The 14,627-nt window shown below is 41.3% G+C and overlaps 1 protein-coding gene across 1 annotated transcript; it reads right to left on the bottom strand.

The window, feature by feature from the left end:
* Nucleotides 1-5,516: 5,516 nt before the first annotated feature.
* Nucleotides 5,517-14,205, bottom strand: Chrna5 (cholinergic receptor nicotinic alpha 5 subunit). The gene is made up of 5 exons (XM_027415048.2): nt 14,056-14,205; nt 11,856-11,900; nt 10,164-10,273; nt 7,697-8,525; nt 5,517-5,678 (listed from the first exon to the last, which is right to left on the bottom strand). The coding sequence occupies exons 2-5, from the start codon at nt 11,880-11,882 to the stop codon at nt 5,517-5,519; spliced, it is 1,128 nt and encodes a 375-aa protein (XP_027270849.1). The 5' UTR covers nt 11,883-11,900; nt 14,056-14,205.
* Nucleotides 14,206-14,627: the final 422 nt, after the last annotated feature.

The raw sequence follows: 14,627 nt of genomic DNA, 5'->3' as shown, positions 1-14,627 counted from the left end.
AAGAAAAGAGGAACCATTTATTTGGAGTCAGGGTTTCAGTGCACAGACACTTACTTGGCCTGTTGCTTTGGGGCTTTGTTAAGAGAACACATCATGGTGAGACGCTTATGGCTTATCAAAGGCATTCACCTAAAAGCAGCCTGGAAGCAAAGAGCCTGGGGAAGGAGCTGGGCTCCCTGCTTTCTGTGACAGACACACTCCCAACAACCAGACTCCTCCCCTTGAAACAGTTCCATCTCCTCCAAGTAGCAGGCTGGTGACCGAGCCTTTAGTACACTGGCCTTTGGCACTTAATGTCAGAGTGTGACATTCTGCCCCTGCACCCAAAGGCTTATGCCCATTTCATTATTAGTTTCTGCAAGAGTTCCCAAAGTCTTAACTGCTTCAAAATCATTCACCAGTCCGTGTCAAGTGTATTCTTTGAGACCCATGGAAAACCCAGTTGAGAAGCTGTAAAAAGTAAAAAGATTACTTATGTTTAGGATACAGTGACACAAGGCTAACACTCCTGATCCACAAAGGAGGAGTAGATGAGTAGAAAGGACCAGATCAAAGACAGACTAAAAGGAAGCAGGGCAAACATTAAACCCTATATCCGCACATCTGGCATCTGGCACACACAGTGGCAGAGTATGAAATCCCAAGGGCTCAGGCAGTCCTGCTCCGACAGACTCGCTGACTGCAGCCCATGTGCCCACACTCTGGGGCTGGCTGTATTCTATCACTTCTTGCTGGGGTCGCCAGTATGGGTTCTGCTTCACTCTCATGTTTCCAACACATTGCCAGCTTGAGAGCTGCTGACGGGGACTCCAACTCTGCCACACAGTGATTGACATCCCAAGCTGACTTCTCATCTCTTTGTGGAACTCTCCATGACTCCACAACTCTTGCATTTTGAATGTCTGTAAAACCAACATGATGTAGATGATGCCAAGGTCTGCCACCAGCACAAGCCAAACTGCAGCTGTATTCATCTTATGTCTGAGTATGAGGAAGGAATTTCAGGACATTTTCCAGATGGCCCTGTGGAAGGAGGCTGCCCTGGGTGTCCTTAAGATAAATGTCTGAGTCCTCTGTGTTGGTAGTCTGAACAATTCTTGAGGTGCCTTCAAGGAATTCTATTATCCTGATGCCAAGTACTCAGCTTTGCTTTTATTTATTTATTTATTTATTTATTTATTTATTTATTTATTTCAAGACAGGGTTTCTCTGTATTGCTTTGGAGGTTGTCCTAGAACTCACTCTGTAGACCAGGCTAGCCTTGAACTCACAGAGATCCGCCTGCCTCTGCCTCCTGAGTGCTGGGATTAAAGGCGTGCACCACCAATGTCTGGCTGGCTTTGCTTTTTAAATATATTTTATTCATTCTATGAGAATTTCATACACATTTTGATCATTTTCACCCCTCTTCTAACTCTTCCCAGATCCATCCTCCCTTCCTGACACACTCAGCTTTGTGTCCTTTTAAAAAATAATAAAAATTATATATATATATATATATATATATATATATATATATATATATATATGCCAATTTGTGTTGCCCAAGCTTTCTTGGGAGATGTGACCTCCCACTGGAGTGTGGTCAACTCAACGGGAGCTACACTCTTAGAGAACTAGGACTCTCCTACCAGCAACTAACAGCTGCCAACAGTAACTCAGCTACAAGTGGGAGGGACTTCATGCTCTTTATCCCTTTTCATAATTAGATTTGATGTGTCTTGGACTTGCACAGGTCTTGTGCATGCTAGCATAAATGCTGTGAGCTCATACATGCAGCTGCCTGCTGCCTTCAGGAGAAACTTTCCTTGTTGTCATTCTCTGGATCTTCCACTTTTTCCACCCCTCTTCTGAAGTGATCCCAAGCCATGGGCCCACTTAGACCAGAGCAGTCTACAGTCTCTTATTCTCTACACCATGGCCAAGTGTTAGTTACCATCTACCACACATAGAAGCTTCCTTGATAAGAGCTGAGAGATACGTTAATCTATGGGTATAAGGATGAGTAGTTAGGTGTCAGTTTACTATTATGTCCATATAGCAGAGTCATCGTAATAGGTTCTTCGCTAGAGCCTATGACCTGCCTATGACCTGTCTACTATAGTCTTGGTCTGCCGGTAATGGCAGGTATCGGTTTTATCTTGTGGAGCAAAATTTAAATTCAGTCAAAAGGGGTTGGATACTCCCATGATGTTTGTATACTCCTGGGCCAGAGGATGTGTCTTACACTCATTATTGTAGCTCATTAGGCTCACAGCCAGCTAAGACTGACAACTAACTTTTCTCCCCTGCTTAGCACCTTCCGGCACTATGAAATCTAGACAGTAAGGATGAAGTTTCCAAGTGGGCACCAGCCTGATTTTTGCACGATCTATGACTCAAGTATGTGGTGTTTCAGAAATAGGGTCTTACCCTCAAGTTCTAGAGGGTGACCACAGCATTGGTAGTAGCCTGGGATGTCTGGCCTTGATTCCTCACAGAAGCTCCTGTTAACGCATATTTACACATCCTAGGCTTTCTCTAACCTGGTTCTTCACACTTTTCCAGATTCCTTCTACAAATCAATTTCAAAGACTTCAGAGCTACACCATCAGTTGTGGTCACAGTAACTATCCTGTTGTGTGGCTTTCTCAATCAAATTGAAACATTACCTTCTGGAGAGGCGATAAGACACTCACCCAATTTATGAAACTCACAAAAGACTTAGCAGACTCCAAGGCTCATTCCCAGGTTTATAAAAACAGCAAACAATTGCCTGGGAAGAGGAATCTTCACACTGTTGTTACCTGTAAGTTGCACAGGGAACCCCAGCAATACAGCTTTTATTAGCTGCTACCCAGGCTAGGGTGGGATTTCCATGATGCAGCCTCCCAGGTCACCTATGGTCCTGTAAGAAACCCCTCCCCCACATTCCTATGAGTAGAAAACAGTAAACTCATTGGTTCTCCAAGCTGGATTCAGGCAGAATAGTTTCTTTGTTCTATTCCCAGGTGATTAGAAGTAGACTCCCCAGGAAAAGTCACACAACAGATTCCACTGTGGGGTACTAATATCCTATTAGCTGTCTATTCTACAGTAAATTACTTGAGATAACCAAGAGAAAACTCAGCTGTAGCTCATGGCTTCAGAGGCCATGACTGGGTAGTCACTGCTTTGAGGTCAGGGGCAACAGTGTATAATGCTGGGGAACACACAGAGGAGCAACACTGTCCACCTCATGGTGGCTGAGAAGCAAAAGGAAGGGATAGGTTCCCAATACCCTTCTCAAGGATCCACCCTAGAACCCTAACATCCTTCTGCTAGAGCCTACTCCTGAAGATCCCATGGCCTCCCAAAAGCACCATGACCAAGCTTTCAACAGATGAGCCTGGGGACATCTATCTAAACTAGAGGTCAGGCTTTCACTCACTCTCATATTAGAAAATGCAAACTCGACAGGGTTCGTCCTGCCCTCTAGAGAGCGCTTACTTGAATTTAAGCAGTTCATATATTATCAATAAATGAGGATTTTTGCTAACTCAACAGCTAAGAGTTCTAGATCAAATACAAGGATTTGGGTTCTAGGTGAGTTGGGCCACTTTGGATGAACTTAATCATGATACAGTATACTGTACTGACTGATGTCATACCTGGTAATAGGCTTAAAATGAGATTATATCTAAAGCATTTTTAGCTCTAAGATTTTATGATTATAATTGTTGAGGTGAAAGGTATTTGAAACATTATAAGATATGACAATGTACTTACCTCAACTCAGAAGAGCAATTTTTGTTTGGTTAACTTTTGAGACAGTGTCTCATAATGTAACCCAGGCTGACCTAGAACTCACAGCAATTCCCCTGCCTCTGCCTCCTGAAAGTACAGATGACAGGTATGAGACACTGTATCCAGCTCAGAATACACCTTTAAGCTTGGAAGATTGTTCTTCCACAGAATTATCAAAACAGAGACATGCCATCATCCCATTTTGAGATGGGATCTATGTAACTGCAGTGCCTTATTCTGAGGTCGGGGATAAACTATGTACCTAAATAGCTCTAATTAACCAAAGAATGTGGCTGAGGGGACTGAAGTCATTACGAAGGATATGCCATTGTACATCTGCAGGGGTTACAGGTTGTATGTTTAAAATGGAAGATAGCTGTAAAATTACTTAACACAAAAGCCATTCCATATAAGCATCTAAAGAATAAAATGGGCTTAAGGAGTTTTTAGTCACCATTTTTTGCTTATTAAAAAAAAAAAAACTTGGTAAAGAGCCAGGCAGTGGTGGTGCCCATTTTTACTACCAGAACTTGGGAGGAAAGTAGAGGCAGGCGGATCTCTGTGAGTTCAAGGCCAGCCTGGTCAACAAAGCAAGTTCCAGGACAGCCAGAGCTCTTACACAGAAAAACCCTGTCTTGAAAAAAACAAAACAAAAAAAGAATCGCATCATATTAAGTATGGTGTTTTGATTAGTAATATCTCCCATAGACTTATAGATTCAAATGTTTGATCACTAGGGAGTGGCACTATTGGGAGGTGTGGCCCTGTTGGAGGAAGTGTGTCACTGGACGTAGGCTCTGAGGTTTCAGAAGCTCAGCTAGGCCCAGTAGCTCACTCTTAATGCCAGCTGATCCAGAACTCTGAGCTCCTTCTCCAGCACCATGTCTACCTGCATGCTGCCATGCTTCCCGCCGTGATGATAATGGAGTAAATCTCTGAGCTGTAAACCAGCCCCAATTCAATGTTTTTCTTTATAAAGAGTTGCTGTCAGGGCTGGAGAGATGGCTCATCAGTTAAGAGCACTGGTTGCTCTGCTAGAGGCCCTGAATCCAATTCCCAGCAACCACATGGTGGCTCACAACCATCTACAGTGGGATCTGATGCTCTCTTTTGGCATAAAGTGGTACATGCCAAAAAGTACTCATATACATCAAATCAATCAATCAATCTTAGAACAAAGTTGCTGTGGTCACAGTGTCTCTTCACAGCAATAGAACGTTAACTATGACATTAAGTAATTACTAAACCAAGTAATTGGCTTACTTCATATAGAAGTATGATTATTGCACATCCATAAATACAGGACAGAGAACATTTTAAACTATATATAATAGCTGGTCCTGTTGGAACACACCGGTAATCCCAGCTACTCAGGAGGCTGAGACAGAAGGGTCACTTGAGTCCAGGAGTGTGGGGCCAGTCTGGGCATCTGAAAATCTAAAACCACACAAATATATGTCTTCAGTAGCTTTGGTAAAAGTTTTAAATGGTCTTCAAATACAACTGCATTTTCCAGCACTCCAAGATGAACTTCATCACTGATTCCAAGTTAGTAGGCTCTCACCAGTGCAGCTGGACAATGTTCTGTTGGAGTTATCTCTTCAGTTCTAACGGACAACATTAAGCCAAGTTAGAAATTACTAATCTGTTACAGCCTACATCAAATCGCAAATAATTTCACATTTTCTTAACTGTATACATGTCCTAAGAGACGCACAGTTGCTAACTAAATTCATAGTAATTGCTTGATTTCACTTAACTGTATTTCCGATGTGAACCGGGACTACTATATTGGCCCATTTATAAATAACAGGAACAAAAAGCCCTAGCGTCCCAATGACTGAAACCAGAAGAAAAGTCCACAGGAACATCCGATCAAGAACTTGCGCTATGAATTTCCAATCTTCGACAACCTGTTAAAAAACAAACAAACAAACATTAGTTACAAATATCAAAGCCGTAGACATACTTTAAGATAAAAATGAATCAGAAGATAATCATTTGGTGTCTCCAAAGTGTTAAGTGATCCTGTGCCCAGGTCTCTAAGATAGACTAGTATAATGTATTAAATTCAACTCGTGTAAATCATTAGCTAATAAATATTCTTACCTTTTAATATTCCACTAATAGCTTCAACCCTTATAATGATAATTTTAATTACACTACCACCATATACTACAATCAACAAGCATTCGTTTGTTAGAAGTAAACTAGGGTATCGTGGCCCATGCATGTGGTACCAGCTACTTGAAGACTGAAGCAGGGGGATCTGAAGTTCAAGGCCTGATCAACAGAGTGGGATCACATCTCAAAACAGTAACAAAAAGTTGATTCATAGTTGTAACCCAGACATTGTGATGTTTGCTGTAATCCCAGCATTCAGCAGGCCAAAGTAAAAGGATTCAAGGCTAACCTGAGCTACACAGTGAAACCCTGTCTTAAAAGAGTGTGTGTGGTGGAGGTGGGGGTAGGGGACGCGGTCATCAAGGCGGTACACACCTTTAATCCCAAAAGGTGGTTTCTGTGAGTTTGAAGCCAGCCTGGTCTACACAGCAAGTCCAGGCTAGCCAGACACCTCGTCTCAAAAAAACAGGAAGGAAGAAAGGAGGAGGGGAGGGAGGGAGAGGAGGGGAGAAAAGAAAGAAGGAAGAGAGAAAAGGATGGAGGGAGGGAACAAAGGCTGTTAGGGCAAGGGAAGCTCAGGGAGAAGACAGAGAGAGAGAGAAAGAGAGAGAGAGGCAATCCTGAGTTCAGACCCTAGTAAGAACAGTAGTAAAAACCAGTTATTTTATCAGATTAATTTCATCTACTACTCACACCTGATAGAAAATGCTCCCCATTTAAAAACTTTAGAAACTAGAATCTTGGAGCTAGAGCGATGACTCAGCAGTTAGGAACACTTATAGACCAGGGTTCAGTTCCCAGAGCCCACACAACAGCTCACGACCATCCGTAAGTCCAGTTCTAGGGCTCCGAAGCCCTCTTCAGACTTCCTCAGGCCCCAGTACACATGGGATGCACACACACACAGACAGGCAAAACATTCAAACACATAAGATGAAATAAATAAATCTGAAAAAATGATTAATATAAGGTAGAATTTGCATAGCCTTAATGAGACCATTAAGTGTAAATTCAGTTATAAAATATTAATAGTCATAACTTTAAAACTATTATACAATAGAAATAAGGAAAAATACAATTGAAAATTTGAATTTTTGAAAAAAAAAACAGTCCAACACTATCAATTGATAAAACACATGTCCAATATTTGCATTTCAAATATCAATTAACCTTTACAAGTCAACCAAACTTTTCTGTAAGGCTTTAAACAAATTTTGTTTTAAGCACATTAGGTACTACTCCTTCACATGAAAACCTTAATGTATAAACATAACACATGACAACACCTAACTGCTTTTCTTTATTTTTATGTTTTATGTCATTTTGCTTTTATGAGACTATTCTCCCTATGTAGTCCAGGCTGACCTTGAACTTGACAAGTGGCCCAAGAGACACTTTCTCAATCCTCCTGCCTCAGCCCCTAAATGGCAGGATTATATGTATGCACCTTGTTCCTTTCAATTTTACTAATATTCTTTTGTAACTGAGCCACAAAAAGATGTTTCTCTAGAAAAGTATCTTGGCTGCACTTACAAAGCCTACCTTAGGCTAACTCTTCAAAAAATTAACTTTTGATAAATTATAATGCCAAAATTCAGAAACAGAGTTACTAAAGATAAACCTAAATCAGTAAATCATTCTGGAGTCCAAAACTACGGCAATATTATTATTATCTCTTCAAACGCATACTGCTAAATTTTCTTCAGAGTCATTCAAGATGCTCTGGAGAAATGCAAAGGTTGGATTTGTGTAGATGCCCCATTTTGCAGGGGTTTGCATGGAAACAAATTCAATACTCGCCACAGACCTCACGGACATCATTCTCCTTCATGACATGCCTCGTGATGTAGCGGATACAATCGAGCGCAGCCTCCAAAGTGTTCCTAGACTTAGGTCCGCCACCATCCTCAGTTTCTTCTCTCTGAGTGAAGTACCTATCTACATGACTTCTCATGCAAAGCAGTTTGGGAAGCTTGTGGAGAAATATCTTATGAACCCAAGGGGCCATAGCATTGTGCGTTGAGGAAGAGCGATGGTGGATGTTGATGGCAAAGACAGTCACCATAATGGATAGTGTCACGAAAATCATGGTAAACACCAAGTACTCTCCAATCAGAGGTATGACTTTGGAAGATGAGGGTATGATCTCTTCAATAACCAGAAGGAAGACAGTCAGAGAGACAAGTACTGAAGTGCACAGGCTGATCTTTTCACCTTCATTTGAAGGGAGATAGAAGACAACCACAGTCAGAAATGAGAGCCCGATGCAGGGTATAATAAGAAATAAGGTATAAAAGAGAGGCAGCCGCTTAATGACAAAGGAGTACGTGATGTATGGGTACCAGCAGCAGCTGTCAGTTCTGTTTCCTTTGCTCCCCATTGCACTCATGATTTCCCATTCTCCATTGTCAAAAAAGTCTGTTCTGTCTACATCTTGGTCCTCTAGGATTATATCAACCTGGGATCCATCGTATGTCCAAGAGCCAAATTTCATGGAACAATTTTGGAGATCAAATGGGAAAAATGTGACATCTATAGTACAAGAACTTTTGTAGTTTGCTGGTTGTGTCCAAGTGACGGTGCCATTGTACCTGACAATTGTTTTCGTAGTGGCCCCTTCAAAACGTCCATCTGCACTAAAAAACAAAAACAAAAACACACACACACAATAATGGTGTCGAAATGAAACAACCCAAGCACACATTTTATAAGTCTAATATAAAAGGAACCCGCAGGTAATAGCATGAAGTAAGTTTGAAATTACTATCTGCCCAAATGCCTGCTCATCCCATGGGGCCATGCTCTCTAGACATCTTCCTGATGAGTATGATTCTTCTGGAACTGAACCTACTCTCCCCTTTGTATTGTGAGATAGCCAAATCCATGTTTCTCAAAATGTTGAGATTTTATAGCTGAAAAAAACCTCACTTGGCATACATATAGAATCAGGCTGTTTATATACTGTGCATGCAGAGAGGCAAAGCCTGAAACTATATCCCCAGACGTCTTCCTCCACCTAAATAACAGATGCTTTCTACCCTAAGAGGAAAAGTTGCACCAGGCAAGGCATACCTGGACCCTCCTGGGCTACAGAGGCACAGCTACAGGAAGAAGCCCCAGCACTGGCTTCCCTCACAGCAGTCCTGTTCTGTATCTTGAGGTTCATGTGGTTTTTTGCACAGTACTGCATAATCTATCTATGTTTAGTATAAAATGTTTTCAATTACAGAGAGCAGCCAATGCTCTCAGGAAGCTGGCCCGTGCTACCTTATAAGCTTTCTTTATCCTTCCATATTGAGGAACACGGATGTAAAGAGTTTTGAAAGATCATTTTTGCACAGCATTTGCTCTGTCCTTATGCCAAAGCCTTTTTGCAAATAGGACAGAGTGCTTCCAGTTACTGAGAGGAAGGTGATGTGAAGGGAGCTGCCGCGTGTTACCACCTTAAAAGCTTTCATATGGAGGAACACAGAGTAAAAGGTTTCAAAAGATCGTTTTTTGCATAGCATTTGCTTAAAAGCCATTGTGCAAATAAGAGAGGGTGCTTGGCATAATGCAAACTTTCACATTTAGTCTGAGATAGCCCTGGGTAGGGAAAATGCAGCTGGTACCAACAATTACACTCAAAACACACTGAGATAGGCTGTCCATACATGTGTTAAAAATTAACCCTAAACTCTTCACCATGGAAAAATGGCAATATTGTGTTGTCATGACCACATACTTAGGAAATATTAGAAGACAGTGTTGAACATAAATTGTAACCTCAACTAAAAAACAAGTACCCCCAAACGTGGAAGTCTGACTTGAATAAGGAGATAAGTGGGGATGTCACAGTGTCTTGGGGTGAAACCTTACTCTGCCACATGAGAGCTCTGTGATTGTAGCAAAGTGTAACCACCTTAGGTCCATGTAAGATGGGTGGCACCCCCTGCAGTGAACACACTGCCACGCCCATATAAGTTTCCTGCACATGTAAGTTAATCACAAGCGTGACCTCTCTCCCCACTCTTCCTTATTCCTTTCTGTTTGCCAAGTCCTTTTTTCTTAATTCAGAAATCAGACAACACTTTTATGATTAAAACAAAAAACACACACCAAAAAAAAAAAAGACAAAGGATCCATAGCACCCGTGACACAAATAAGCACAAATTCAAGTCATTTGATTTGCTAGCTAAACAATTTGCAGATGAGAGAACAAAATTACTAGTGCTTAGTAGTGATACAATTTTTCTTTTGGAAACTTTGAAAGTAATATGCAGAATATAACTTACTTATCAAACAAAACGATGTCTGGGATCCATAGAGAGTCTGAAGGGACACGTATCATTTTTATTCCACCATAGTCATCAGGATTCCATCTTAATTTTACATCTATCCATTCCTTTAAAATGAGAAATTCACCTCCATTTCAGTCAATAAACAATAATTTAAAACTATACTTTTGCCATACCCAGAACATTTAGACATGAATCATTTCTGCCCCTAATTCAGAAAATTCTCAACTAATAATACCCGGCCCCTCTGTGCAGTGACTCCAGCTGGGTCCTGATGAGGCGCAGGCGAGGACCCATGCTGATGTATTCATGGTTCTCTACTAGGCAGGTATAAATAATCAGAGACAGAAGAGTAAACAACGGGAAATACTCAACAGCAGCTGGTGGTCCAGAATTAAAAGGCCCTTTGTACATTAAAATAATTCATTACAGAGAGATCACTAGGGAATGTGAGGGACACTGAAAGAGGAGGGTGATAACATACGCATGGGGGGACATGGTTAATGCATGGTGTGTGTATGGATGAACATATCAGCGAATCCCAATGATGTGTACAGTTAGCAAGTTAATAATTATAAACAATAACTAGTTGCATTCCTGTTGCACTCAAACTAAAAGCCAAACTCCTGGGGCTAGACAGATGGCTCAGTGGTTAAGAGCACTTGAAGCTTTACTAGACCAGGGTTCAGTTCTCAGCATCCTCATGGCAGCTTACAACCCTCTGTAACGCCAGTTCCTGGGGATGCAGTGCCTTCTTCTGGCCTCCTTGGGCTCTTCATGTACATGTGTATTTATATGCATGCAAACTAAACACTCATACACAAAACAAATCTCTTTTAAAATAACTAAAAAAGAAGAAGTAAAAGTACAAATCCTTGCAGGGTCCTATAAGCTACTATTCCACTGGCTTCTCATTGCTCCTTTGACACCATCTCCATACCCATCCCTATGGCTCACACACCTTTAGCCACACCGGTTTCCTTACTAGATGCAATCCAGCCTCTGGACCTTTTACTTGCTGGTCCTCTACCCAGATCACACTTGTCCCTTAGGTATCCATAGGCTTGCTTCATTTCCCCTGAGACTTTGTATGAACTTGGCCTTTTCAGTCATGTTTCTACGGTTTGTTTGTTCGGTTGGTTTTTTTCACTTACAAATTCAGACCGCAACACTCTCCCCATCCCCTTTCCCACTGTGGTCCTCTCTCAGACTGTCAGTCTCTAAGGTACTATGAAACATAGCCACTCATTCTCTTCCCTTTAGAGCAAAGTTCCTGGAGAATGAGTTTTGTCTGTTCTATTCATTGCGGTTTCCCCAGTGCCTAGCACATACAGACCCACAAAAAACACCAACTAAAGCCAGGCATAGTGGCATCCCTCTGTGATTCCAGAGCTTGGGAGGATGAAGATGGGAGATTGAAGAAGTTAAGGTCAGCCCTGGTTACATAACAGAACCCTTGTTCAAAACAAATACAGATACATACATACATACATACATACATACATACACATGGTTCAAAACAAATATAGACATATACATACATGCATGTATAATGAACACAATAACTCCACCTATTCTCATCTGTGCAGCCTGACAGTCCTCACAGTCCATACTCAGGTTCCTTTTTACTGTAGGGCCTATAATAAAGAGTGGTGCCCAGCTATTAGTATATTTGAACAGTATACACACCTGTTTCAACCAGACGTTTGTTGTCATTAGCTGGTTTTTCTCATCCTATTTAAAAAAAAAAAAAAAAAAAAAAAAAGAAGGTTGGTTCTTTCTGTTATACAGCAGTAACTCTTTAAGAGTTTGTACACTGTGACAGTTGCTGACTGCCTGTCACTGCTAAGGCCAAGATATAACTCAAAAAAGGGTAACTACTTTGCCCCTTTCTAGTTCTTCTTTGAATATTAGCCAAAACCCCAGGGGTGCTTTCTCTGACACTCCAACTTCCTCAGTTTTTCTGAAGACCCTGCCCACTTTCTTTATAGCTGCTTGAAGTCTGCCACTGCTGACCTTAACTCAAAAGGAGTGGCTTTAGTCTCCCTCTCCCTCCTTGCTGTACCTGCTGAGATTCCAGCCTGCCTGCCTGCCTGCCCTGTTTTCTTTCTAATAATGTGGTCCTTAAGCTTTAAAAAAATGTACATTTCAATACAAATGCTCCTCTCCATATAGAAGGAACACTCTGCTGATTAATCTGATTCTCTAGTAAACACCATAAATCTCATACCATTCCTGAAAACATTCTGTAATTTGGGTAAACTACCCTAAAGCATGGTCTGTCTCAACTACTATATTTCCTCAAATTTAAAAGCATCTAAGCTAAGAGTACAACATTATTCACTTCACTCTAACAGGTGTGAAGGTATGTGCTGTGTACTCAACTTGCCTTTCTTAAAGGAGGGAGGAATTCAGACATTTGTGTACAAACATATCATCATTAGAAGAAAACTAGACAATTTTCTGCCAAAGAAATACAAATAAATTATATGAGAATTTTTAATGTAGCTAGGGAGAAAAATCAGTCAGCTAAATTGTATCAAAAACACATTCCAGGGGTTGGAGAGAGTTGGCTCAGTGGTTAAGAGCACTTGTTGTTCTTGCAAAGGACCCAGGTTTGATTCCCAGCACCAACATGGAGGCTCACCACTTCCTTAGGCACCAGCCATGCACGAGGTGCGCAGACAGAAATGCAGGCCAAGCACTCATACACACAAAATAAATCTAAAAAATAAGACAAAATTTAAAAAGGCCCACACATTCCAAGTTTGTAAAGCAGACACAAAGATGCAGGGCATTGGTGGTGCACACCTTTAATCCCAGCCCTTGAAAGGCACAGACAGATTCTCTGTGAGTTTGAGGCCAGCCTGGTCTACAGAGTAAGTTCCAGGACAGCAGAACTACATGGAGAAACCCTGTCTTGAAAATAAAGCAAGCAAACAAACAAACAAACAAAAAAACACAAAAAAGAAAGGAAGAAATTCTGGTGAATGACACACAGAAAACTCTGAAGAAGAATTTTTATTTATGTGTGTAAGTGTTGTTTTGCCTGCATGTATGTATTTGTATTATGTGTGTGTCTGGTACCTGTGGTGGTCAAAAGAGGGCATCAGATCTTCTGAAACTGGAGTTATCAATGGTTGTGAATAAACACCATGTGGGTGCTGGGAAGCCAACATGGGTACTCTGCAAGAGCAGCCAGAGCTCTTAACCACTGAGCCCACTCTCCAGCCCAATTAAATCTGAAGTGTCATCTTGAGATAATCCTGGTCCTTATAATCTATGACTCTACTCTTGAACTATTACACAAACTTTCCAGTGAATGCTTACATCCATTCATGGGGGGAACTTCAATTTAAAATGTTAGCCAGATGGTGTTGGTGCATGCCTTTAATCCCAGCACTATGAGTTCAAGGCCAGCCTGGTCTACAGAGTGAGTTCCAGGTCAGCCGGGACTGTTACACAGAGAAACCCTGTCTCAAAAAACCAAAAGACAGAGACAGAGAGAGACGGGGTGGGGGGGGAGAGAAGAGGGAGAGAGAGAGAGAGAGAGAGAGAGAGAGAGAGAGAGAGAAAGAGAGAGAGAGAGAGAGGAAGGAAGGAAGGAAGGAAGGAAGGAAGGAAGGAAGGAAGGAAGGAAGGAAGATGTTTTAATATCTTTGAATCCAATTAAGAATAGACCTAGTATTCTTAAATGAGATAAAACAATTTCTAAACTACACAACAACATAAACAGAGCATTGCTATGCCTGTGGCATACTAGTCTTTGTTCCCTGGAGAGCTCCTTGAGGCAAAGGGCTATGTTTATTCACCTTGGTAACCTCTGGTGCCTGACATACATTTAGGGAAATGGGTGTGAAATGGAACATGTAATGGCATGCATACTTACCACATCCACTAACTGAGATATTGCAAGGCCAAACTTGATTTTTATTTTGTCACTCAGGTGCTCCACAGGACGAACCCACCTCTCATAGTCTTCAAATAAATCTCTAAAAAGACGGTCTGTATGTTTTGCAGCAGAGGATAGCTCAGGCAATCCTGCATAGCAAACTTGAAAAATTAGTGTCCTGGCTGTTCTCCCCCAAATGCCTACACTTTAAGAAAATCAATATTATTAGTGATTCAATCAAAATTTAAGTTATAAGTTATTTAAGTTTTAGGTTTGCCTATAACTGGGTATCACATAGCCTGGGCTACACTTGAATTCCCTATGTAACCAAGTATAGCTTCAACTTCTGATCCTCCTGCCTCCACGACCCTAGTACTGGAATAATAGGCATCTACCATTTCATTCATCCAGCTAATTTTTAAGATTTACTTTTATTTTAAATTGGGGGGTGGCGGTATGTGCACTGCATGAACGTAGGTACTCAAAAAAGTCAGAGTAATCCAATTTCTCCTGGAGCTGGAGTTACAGGCAGTTGTGAGCTGCTTGAAGTGGGTACTAGGATTCCAACC

The sequence above is a fragment of the Cricetulus griseus genome, chromosome 4, assembly GCF_003668045.3.
Source record: "Cricetulus griseus strain 17A/GY chromosome 4, alternate assembly CriGri-PICRH-1.0, whole genome shotgun sequence".
NCBI lineage: Eukaryota > Metazoa > Chordata > Mammalia > Rodentia > Cricetidae > Cricetulus > Cricetulus griseus.
Note: the sequence above shows the minus strand (reverse complement) of the source record. Positions and strands in the feature narration are given on the sequence as shown.

Bases quoted from the DNA above. Each gene is read 5' to 3' on its own strand.
- Chrna5 (XM_027415048.2), bottom strand. From the start codon at position 11,882: ATGACAACAAACGTCTGGTTGAAACAG. The intron at 10,274-11,855 runs GTGTGTATACTG...CTCATTTTAAAG, and splicing joins CAAACGTCTGGTTGAAACAG to GAATGGATAGATGTAAAATT. The intron at 8,526-10,163 runs GTAAGTTATATT...TTTGTTTTTTAG, and splicing joins GACATCGTTTTGTTTGATAA to TGCAGATGGACGTTTTGAAG.